The sequence below is a fragment of the Sus scrofa genome, chromosome 1 (genome assembly GCF_000003025.6).
Source record: "Sus scrofa isolate TJ Tabasco breed Duroc chromosome 1, Sscrofa11.1, whole genome shotgun sequence".
NCBI classification, from domain to species: domain Eukaryota; kingdom Metazoa; phylum Chordata; class Mammalia; order Artiodactyla; family Suidae; genus Sus; species Sus scrofa.
In genome coordinates, this window is record NC_010443.5 from 92,967,654 (window position 1) to 92,978,824 (window position 11,171).

At 34.9% G+C, this 11,171-nt stretch overlaps 1 protein-coding gene across 1 annotated transcript; it reads left to right on the forward strand.

Moving 5' to 3' along the window:
- LOC110256971 (olfactory receptor 4P4-like) lies at nucleotides 8,486-9,424 on the forward strand. The gene has a single exon (XM_021075086.1). The coding sequence runs from the start codon at nucleotides 8,486-8,488 to the stop codon at nucleotides 9,422-9,424; it is 939 nt and encodes a 312-aa protein (XP_020930745.1).

Below are 11,171 nucleotides of genomic sequence, written 5' to 3' on the forward strand. Positions count from 1 at the left end.
ACTCATTTTGAGTTCATTTGTGTATAGCATGAGGCTCATTTTTTGTTTGTTTGGTTGGGCTTTTTGCTTATGAATGTCCACTTGATCCAGAATTCTTAAAAAAAAAATCTATTCTTTCTGCATTGAATTACCTTGATATCTTTGTAAAAAAAATCATACATTTAAGCCTATTTATAAACATTCTGTTATGTTTCAATTATGTGTATTTTTTTCCTTACATCAGAATCACACATGGGAGTGTTGAATTTTGGTAGAATAAGTTCTCCAACTGTGTTCCATTTTCAGACTGATTTTTCTATTACAGATTCTTTTAAAATTGTATATTTTAAAACAAACTTCAAAATAGGATTGTCAATTTCTTCAAATACCCTATGGGATATTTATCGGAATTGTAATGAAATTATAAACATTTGTATTATAAGCATACTAAGGAGTTCCCATCGTGGCGCAGTGGTTAACGAATCCAACTAGGAACCATGAGGTTGTGGGTTTGGTCCCTGCCCTTGCTCAGTGGGTTAACGATCCGGCGTTGCTGTGAGCTGTGGTATAGGTTGCAGATGTGGCTTGGATCCCGTGTTGCTGTGGCTCTGGAGTAGGCCAGTGGCTACAGCTCCAATTCAACCCCTAGCCTGGAAACCTCCATATGCCACAGGAGCGGCCCAAAGAAATAGCAAAAAAAATAAATAAATAAAATAAGCATACTAAGTCTGTTAATTCATCAAAATGGCATACGTCTCCCTTATGTATTTACTTTCAGCAATTTTTTTTATTTTCATGAAAATATTAAGTATATTTCTTAAAGCATCCCTCCAATTTCATATTTCTAATAGTATTTTACATAGAATTTTTAAAAATTTCAATTTCTAATTGTTGGTTTTATGTAAATACATTTGAAATTTTATTTTATTTTATTTTTTAACTTTATTTTTGTCTCTTTTGACCTTTTAGGGCTGCAGCACATGGAGGTTCCCAGGCTAGAGGTCTAATCAGAGCTATTGCTGCTGACTTATGCCAGAGCCTCAGCAATGCCAGATCCGAGCCATGTCTGTGACCTATACCACAGCTCACGCAATGGTGGATCCTTTAACTCACTGAACCCCCAACCTCATGGTTTCTAGTCGGATTCATTTCCACTGTGCCACAATGGGAACTCTTGAAATTTTATATTGGTATCGTATCTTGTGACTTTATTAAATTAACTGTTTACATCTATTTGACTTTGTGTAGAGCCCTTAACATTTTCTACATATATAATGATGCCATCTGCACATAAATACATATTTTTTATAAATTTGTTTCTTTTCATTTTTTTTCTTACCTTATTTCAATGGCTAGAATCTAGAATAGAACAGAAATTGGGAGTTCACAGACTTGTCTTGTTTTTAATCTTGAATGTATTTTCCATTTGTGTGATGGTAACTGTAAATTACATATAGATGCTTTTGTTCACATTGAGCGAATTTCTTTCTTTCCTTCATTTTCCAAAATCTTTTTTGTTTCATAAATCTAAATTGAAATTTATCAAGTTGTATACATCTATTGAAATGGTCATGTGATTTTTCTCATTTATTCTGTTAATTTAGTGATATCATTGATTGTTTTTAATGTTAAACATTTTATTTATGGTAATGATAAATTATTATTAAAATTTTTGACAGATTTAATTCAGTGGTAGGATCTTTGTCATTCTCTTTCCTGTCAAACGACTTAGCACTTAGGCAATACTGGTATTATAAAATTATGTGCTTAGTGTTCCCTATTTTCTGAAAGAATTTATGTAGAATTTGTGTTTTTTATTTTAAAAATAATTTGTGGAATTTAGAAGTTGAAGTTGTTAGGCTTGGGGTTATTTTTGAGAATGGTTTTAAGTACAAATTTAATATCTTCAACTGGTATAAGATGACTCAATTTTTAAATTCTTTTTTAGGTAAACTTTGCAATAAATTTTTAACAATTGATTTTTAAATTATCAGATTTTCTGGTTTAAATGTGCTCATGGTATTTTCTACCATCGTGTTAATGTCTTTAGAATCTGAATCTGATGCAATATGTGCTTTCATTGTGTATTTGAGTAATGCATCTTTTATTTGCCTCTTGGTCTCTCTTCTTTCTACTTTTCCTCTCAAACAAGTAATTCAATTTCTTTACTTCAAAATTCTCTCTTGTGATTGTTTTTAACTGAGGCAAAATTTGCATAACATGAAATTCATCACTTTAACCACTTAAAATGTACAGTCCTTTGGATTTTAATATCTACACAGTGTGGTGTAATCATCACAGCTTTCTAATTACAGGTCATTTCATCATCCTATGCCAATTAATTTGTCATTTATTATGTTACCATTTATCCTTCCCCCTAGTACCTGGGAACCACTAATCAGGTTTCTGTTTCTATGAATTTGTTTATTTTGGACATTTCATATACACAGAATCAAACAATGCATGCTCTTTTGTGTTCTTAGCATGTTTTTGAAGTTCACTCATGTTATAGCATGTTCTTCATTCATCTTTATAATGGAATAATTGTTTATTGTATGGCTATACCACAGTTTCATTTTTCATTCTTTTCACTTTTGAATACTGAGTATAATGTTAGCACTGGTGAGCTTGCTGTACCTGTGACAGTACTGTCTAAAGTGCAGGTGTATGCAGATCTCCTATGGAACCAAGAATTTGGTCTCAGGGTCTTGCTGCAGTGACTCTGGCTGTAGGGAGTACATTAGACCCTGCTTTATGATATAGACCCTGTGATTACAATGTGAAGCAGAGCTTGGTACCAATGGGCAGGATGCAGAGCTAGTACAGCCTGGGCTTGGTGGGTTAAAAATTCAATTCTGACCCAAGGAGTCAGTCACAGGAATTGGCAACACAGTGTAGGTGGTGGTCAGTTAAAGTCAGAAATATGTCAGTGGTCTGATGCAATGACAGTTCAGGGCCTCAAATCGAGCCTGGGGTAGAGGCTCATAGCAGTGGCAGTGCAAACTGATGATGGTGGGAGAAAGCTACAGCCTGGGGCCAGGGTTTGGGCCCAGAGCAATGGCATCTCCAGCACTATATGATGAGGTACTCTGCTCTTGCTATCCCAGAAAATAGGGTGCTGATTTTTGGTCTCACTGCAGAGATAGCTTCAGAGCCAGGGAATAAATGCAAATGTTGGGGACTCCAAGTTAGCTCCATCCAATGGGATCAATGTTACTGAAGAATACGTGGCAAAAGCTGAAAATATCCACAATGGTGAAGCCTTAGCAGGCTTCCTGCTTTCTTCTTTCATTTTTCCTATGGGGTAAAATTCCTTTGATGAGATGCCTGCTGGTGCAGAGCTGCTTTGGATTGGGATATGGGGTGACACAGGTAATATGCTTCTTATACTTTTATCTGTGGCTTTCCTTGATTTTTGAGATCCACAAAGATTTGCTGCTGCTTCTTTGTAATCCAGAATTTTCCCTGAGGTATTTTCTTTGGTTTGTAGTATGTTTATTGTTCCTATTTTTTGGGGGGGAGGGCTGTGAGCATTGGGGTCTCTTAGATTTTAATCTTGCTGATGTCCTGATCTTGTATTTATATGTGTGTGTGTGTATATATATATACACATATACATATATATACACACACATACACATAATAGCTATATAGATATAGTATGACTGAATTTTTTAGGATTTTTTATATATAATATCATGTCATTTGTTATTGGAGGTAGTTTTACTCCTTCCTTTCCAAGTAAAATGCCTTGTATTTATTTCTGTTTTTTGTTTTTGGCTGCACCCATGGAATGCAGATGTTCCAAAGCCAGGGATCAAATCCATGCCACAGCAGCGACCTGAGCCACTTCAGTGACAACATTGGATCCTTAAGCTGCTGAACCACATGGACACTCTTCCTTGTATGTATTTTTAAACCCAATTTCTCTACTAATAATCTCCCATAACATATTTAGTTATTTGAGAGAGGTATCCTTAAACTGTTTGAGCAAATAACAATGATATAGTTTTGGATTTAAATTTTGCTCAGAGCTTTGCATAATGTCACTTCCTTAAAATATGTTGAGGCTTTTTTAAAATGATCTAATACTTAATTTTGTATGTACTCATCTATGCATACCGGTAATATTTATTCTTTAAGTGCATGATTTTATTCATGCATCTGTATTCTTTTAAATTGTGCTATTTATATATTTTATGTTCTTCCTCACTTCCTGCCTGCTTTACTTTATCAATAATTGAAGAAGAAACATTGAATTGTCTGCTATGAAGGTGGATTGAAATTTTCTTCCTGTGGATTTATTTATCCTTGATTCATGTATTTTAAGGCTATATTATTAAATGCATATATGAGTCAGTGTCATGCAGCAAAGGGAAGACCCAGTCAAACACCATAATTATAGAAAATTATAATAAGAGATCATTTTCAAGATGTGGACAGTTGCAGGAAAGCCACAGGGAACATGCAATAACCTGGAGCTAGTAAGAGTTGAATATAGTACATTACAGTGAGTGTCCAGAATGGGCAAAGAGAAGTGAAAATTAGCAATTAAAAAAATGAAAACCTATTATAAAATCAAATTAACCTTTGAAATAACCTTGCATGGGTCCATAAAGATCACCTGCTGTAAACTAAGGACTATAATTTATTCAGCTTATTGCTTTTACTTTGTGTTCACACTCCTCTCCCTCTTTCACCCAAGAAGAGAAAAGGCAAAATCAGGCAAAAAATAAAAGACAACTAAAACAAGGGGAAAATTAAGTATGCATCATGAATTTTCCCAATTCTAACCATCACCCTAATACCAGATAGCACAGTAACAGAAAATTATTTATAATGGGATGGTAAAGAATTTATTGCTTATTAAACATATAGTATGTTATCATGATAAACAACAATGACTTTAGTCTTTGAGGAAATATTCTAGGAGAGGAGAGAGATAGAAAAACAAATACCCATAATGTTTCATCAGTGTTCTAATGTTACAGAAAATATTGGATCATTAACCTGAAAACCCGTAAGAGAAAAATAAAAGAAGTAAACTTTAAATTTATGTATATATCCACTCTAATAGTATTTGCTTTATTTTTACAATGACAACCACATGCACATTGGCTGAGGTAAAGTGCCTGTGGGAATTTTTCCCTCTGGTCCCTCTCGTGCCTTTTAATTCAAGGTATCCCCAGCAATACTTGCCTGAACATTTATTTTGGATGGAGGATTCATGAGAGAATAAGAGGTATTCCACATCTATTTACTATTTCATAAAACAGTCACAGAAAAATAAAAGGAACCAATCTGAAGAATTTCACTATTTTCAAAAAAATCTTTTTAAATTTCACAGAGGTAAGCAACCTGACTGATATATACGCATATGTGTATGAGTACATGTTTGTGTGTGTGCATGAGTATGTTTTCAAATTGGGAAAAATAAATGGAATAAATATCGAGAAAAATAACTAGGATTTTGAACAGCACAAAAAAATTATTTTGTAAAAATTTTTGACCTTAGTAAATTCAAATTTTTATGTTCAAATTACTCAGGAAAAATTTTCCTAGCAGTTGTTTTGAAGAGAGGGCTCTCAGGAAAATCTTGAGATTTTACTTTTATCAATGAGAGCAATTTAAGCACAAAAAAATGAGCTTCTGAATTATACAAAAATAGTTTAGATACAGAATTCCCATTAATACTTGTTTAACTTCTGGTTCTAGTTTCCTTATTTGCAATAAAAGGGTAATAACACAATTATATATACCTCATCAGATCATGGTGAAAATAGAATGGTTAGTACTTGGAGAGTATTTAGTGAAGTGTCTTAGAACATATTATTATTAGTAGTGTATGGAATTTGAAACGTCACTCTAAATATATCAAATAACTAAGCACATAATATTCAGTTTTCAACTTTTCTTTATCATAGATGTGATAATTATTTAAAGAAACAGAAAAAAAATCACATCAAGTTGTCCTTGATGGATTTTTACACTATTTATATACTCTCATGTCCTTAGTCAAAAATCCTAATTCCCAGTAATTATATTTAGATGTTTATTTTTTTCACACTGTAGTTGACGTATCCTTGCCAACAATTCCTCAAAGAGATTTTTCTCAAGACTTTTAAAGTTTGAAAGGGGAAAAAATATGGAGAAACTCTTTAACTGAAAAGTTTGTAAAAAGTGAACAATTCCTTACTCCCCAAACCCTGTGTATCTAAGCATTTATTTGTGTAGAGTATGAGTGTGTACCTGCATGTGTTTTTGCGTGGGGTAAGAGAGAGAGAAAGGGGAGAGAGGGAGAGAGAAAGAGAGAGAGAGAGGGAGAGAGAGAGAAAGAGAGAGCATGAGGGAAAGAGAGAGGAGGCACCCAGATTATTTACACAGTCTAAACAAAGACCAGGAGGAAAATGGTTTGAGGATGAGACCTGAGATATTTCTGCATAGGGCAGTTGTTTCATAGAACTCTACAGACACTGACTGCTTTGGAGGATGTTTTTCTATACAGGCCTGTGTTTTTGCGTCTGATGTTCAATCATACATTGAGCAGCACTGGATCAGGTCTTAAAGATGTCCAGGCTTATCAGTGTTCACGAAACATTCTATTCCAAGAGCTGCAATCTAGTTTTTCTACAGTTTTATTATACAATTTAATGTTATCATTAAAATTATGTCCTTTAATTGATCAGATTCTTCCACATTAAAAAATGCTAGGCTTTCGTGTTCCTATTGTGTCTCCTCAGGTTCCGAACCCTGCTAATATCCATGAGGATGAGGGTTTGATCCCTGGCCTCACTCCCTGGGTTAAGGATCCCAAGTTGTAGTGAGCTGTGGTGGAGATTTCAGATGTGGCTCGATGCCATGTTGCTGTGGCATAGGCTGGCAGCTGAAGATCCTATTCAAACCCCAACCTAGGAACTTCCATTTGCTACACATGTGGCCCTAAAAAAAAATTACTAGGTTTGGATAATTTCATTTTGTACATAAAGATGCTGTTTGCTAAGCTCTTTGAACCCAGAACAAAGTTACACCAACAGTTATGTTTCTTCCTTATACTTTTATGTCTTAGATTCTTTAATTAATCCCCTTGGGCAGAAGATGAAAATCCATAGTTAAAACCAATAAACTGATGAAAATGCTGGTGCCTATTTCCTTTCAGAATGGTTAGTTGCTCTCCAAATATTTGTGAGAGTAATGTTTTATGTAGTTGACAAGTTAGAATCATAAGCCCTTTATATCGAGTGTTCCTTGCATGAAATTCATTTTTTGCAATTAACATAAACAAGTAGATTCAGCCTTATCGCATCACTTACTAGTTAAAGGAGGAGGCTCAGAGAAGATGAACTGCTAGGTGTTCACAACAAAAAAGTAATAGGATATGAGACCCTGAATGTTCATCTTCGTAGTGTTAGACAGAACATCAGTGCAATGAATCCTCTTCTTCCCACTGCTACCATTAAAAAACAATTTATTGAAATGAATAGTCTTTTGGCAAAATGTGATTTTTTCTGGAAGACATTTGGTTATAGGTAAAAGGTGATGGTTTCAAGATACTCTCTGCTTCTAGGTACATTACATCAAAGTGGCAGCCACTGTTCTAAATATGTATTTTAATCAGCCGGTCATCTTTTACTCACACTGAGTTCTTCAGCATGTCTGCAGAAAAAAGCCAGCTCTCCAGTCATTCTAATGTTTCAAGGGTGACCTCTAAAATGGGCTTTTAGAATAATTAAGAAAAGGATGAACTTTTACATAATAATAACCTTTATTCCTATATTCAGGTGTCCAGCAATTGTGCCTCAAGTTCTGCCTCTCTGTGCTCTGAATCCTCACCATACTTGGAAGGAGGAAGAGTTGCTGAAACTCTTAGTTACAAACTAATTAAGGCTATTTCTCTACCATATGTCTAGCTTTTATTTCAAGAAAAAAATTAGTTCCAATGGATATGTGTCATTTTCATTTGTGATTTAGACTTTATGCATAAATTATATGTGGCATAGGGTAGGGAAGAGATTTAAAGTTGTACAGGTGGTTATCAGCAGAGGGGTATAAGACCCCATTCTCTTTATAGAGGTGGAAAAGAGCTGGTAGTACATTTTGCCAGTAGGTGAGGTAGCATAACTGTGCAAAGCATAGAAAATGGCATCAAATAGAGGTTCATGTCCTGGGTTGCATTTAATATCTTAGTGATTTTTTGGAATTAACTATTTTTCTACTTCCTCGCATGTAAAATGAGTATCCAAAAAATAACTATTCATGAAAAATATTTACAAAGTTCCAGACATGAAATATACTCCCCCTAAATTTCACTGGAAATATGACACTGTTAATCTAAAAAGGATTTAAAAGATTAAGTCTGAAATCTTTTAAATAAATCTTGTGTAACCTACATCTTATTAAATGCATAAATATTCTGAAACTTCAAAAGTTCTGTTAAAGATGTATTATGTTTTGTGTCATTTCCGATGAATTAAGTGTCTGTTGTTTATGCTGGACACACCCTAATCTCATGGAAAATCAAAACAATGTCACAGAATTTGTATTTATGAGTCTGTGGGGAAATAAGCAAACAGAGCTACTGCTCCTTTTCTTGTTCCTGCTCTGTTACCTGACAGTCTTAATGGGAAACTGTGTCGTCTTACTCACGATCACCTGCAGCCATCTACTCCAACAACCAATGTACTACTTTCTCTGCCACCTTTCCCTCATGGACCTCTTCTATACTTCCAGTGTGGTCCCCAGGCTAATAAGGGACTTAACTGCAGCAAGAAAAAAGATTTCCTATAACAACTGCATGACCCAGCTCTTCACTGGCCACTTGATGGCAGGTGTGGAGATACTCATTTTGGTATCCATGGCTTTTGACCGCTATGTTGCCATTGTCAAGCCCCTGCACTACATGGTCGTCATGAACCGGCAGAGGTGCACTATGTTGGTCATTATGGCCTGGGTTGTGGGTTTTGGACACTCTATTGCTCTACTGCTGGTGATGCTCAGTTTACCTTTCTGTGGTCCCAATCAGATAGATCACTACCTGTGTGATGTGAAGCCACTTTTGAAACTAGTCTGCAGCGATATTCATCTTGTTAATATCTTAATGATTGCAAATTCAGGGGTGGTGGTGATTGTTGTTTTTCTTGTCCTAGTAATTTCTTATATAATCATATTATATAGTCTTAAGACACACTCCTCTGTGGGGCGACGGAAAGCTCTCTCCACCTGTAGTTCTCACATAATGGTTGTGGTTTTATTCTTTGTTCCTTGTATCTACATTTATGTTTTACCTGCTGGGAATGAAAACAAGGATAAGGAAATCTCCCTGTTTTATACCGTGATTGCCCCCATGCTGAATCCTCTCATCTATACTCTGAGAAATGAGGAGATGAAAATTGCCATGAGGAAGGTATGGTTTAAAATAACACACTTAGAATTAAAGCAAATAAGATGATATTCATTGTACCTTTGATTAGTATCTCCAGGGAATTTATTATTTGATATAGAAAGCATTTATGCTTTTTTGGGACGTTGGACCAAAGAAACAAATCACTGTTATTCAGATTGCAATTTGTACTTTAAAGCTTCCCACTTGGTTCAGGTATGACCCCATAGATCTGAGGCATAGAAATGTCCTTCTAAAGCACATTACTGACCATATCAGAGCTCTCCAAAAAATGATATGGAACCCTACTTTTCTTGAAATAAAATCCAGCCTCCTCACTTGTTTATCAAATAGCTTCCTAAATTGGCCCAAGTTGAATTTATTCATCTCAGAAGTCACAGGATTGGTATAAATTATAACACAGCACTTGTATAAATTATTATAATAATAGGCTTCATGGTCAGGGAGATGTGGGTGACTACTGACTCTGAATCTTGGCAGTTTGCTTTAATGATATGCATCCTTCTTTTTTCAAATATCTATGAAATGAGTAACATTTGTATTCCATAAAGAAGTAATAGTCCTTTAGCTAACACTTACAAAGTTTTAGCAGGGCAGATGACAAACTGGACACTCATGGTTGGTATTTTTGTCTTACCTTAGTTTCTTCCTCTGTTTCCCTTTTATTGGATGCTATCATCCAGAGAGACTGAATCCTACTGAATTCCCCAAACATACTCTAAAATCTTATTCACGTGCCTTTATTTCTCTCTCTCCTCTGCTTTCTGTCTATGTCTTACATATAATTCACAGTCCTAATGTTTTCTTATTCGGAAGATTTTGCAGCTCCATCAGTAGACCACACATATTGTTTTATTCCACCTCTGTTTGTAGCTTTTCACCTGTATGTATACTCTATTTCAAATAGTTTAATGCTCAATACTGGTGTTTCTTCTTATGAAGTGTGTTTTCTCAGTTTGCCTAAGACAGAAGTTTATGTGCTACATCTTTATTTTTCTTGTGTCTCTCTATTTTTTAGCAATGAGCCTGTGCAAATTAAGATGTAAATAAATAGTTACTGAATTAAGTTCAAAGATACTGTCTTCTTATTTGACTGTATACATTGTTCTTATATATCTAGAATTTTCACTCGTGTCTTTAACAATCATGCATTAATTGCAAAATAAATAATGTTAGTAAGGCTAAAATTTTAGCATATACTCACATGTGTCTATGGGAGGGAACAGAATCCAGCATTCTCCCAACCCCCTCTAGTGTCTTTTCACTTATTTATCTTATGCAACAAGGAAAGTACTGTTTTATCATTTCTCTTCCTTTCCTTTGGATCTCATAATCCCATGTCAGCTCTGTGTCTTGGTTCCAATTTCTCTAAATGTCTTTCTCTACCAAAGCACTTATCTTTTCTAAGCAGAATGCCTGCATTGCTTTTGTACAGAGTTGCTTCAATTGACTTATTCTGGCTCAACAACAAAGGCAAAATCAAGGAGAAAACATAAAGGCAGTAGTGTTTGTCTTTAATGTCTGGGAACCCTTCTTTTGATGTTTGACATTTAATAACTTTCACATATCCAATAAAGTTTTTTCTTCTTGGAGGTATGGAAACCTATGGAATAATGGGGAAAACATTCTGTCTATTCTATAGGAAATTTCATCTGACTAGTTATTTATTCATAGTTCTGTTTAACTGGGTGTAATATAATAATTTTCCAAAGAGAAGTATTGGAATGTAGTATGTATATATGTCCCTGTGTTTATGTGGTGTTTCTGTCTGTGTAGGTATAGTGGGGGAGGTGGG

What these genes read in the sequence shown, in the direction of transcription:
- LOC110256971 (XM_021075086.1), top strand. Translation starts at nt 8,486, where the DNA reads ATGGAAAATCAAAACAATGTCACAGAATTTGTATTTATGAGTCTGTGG.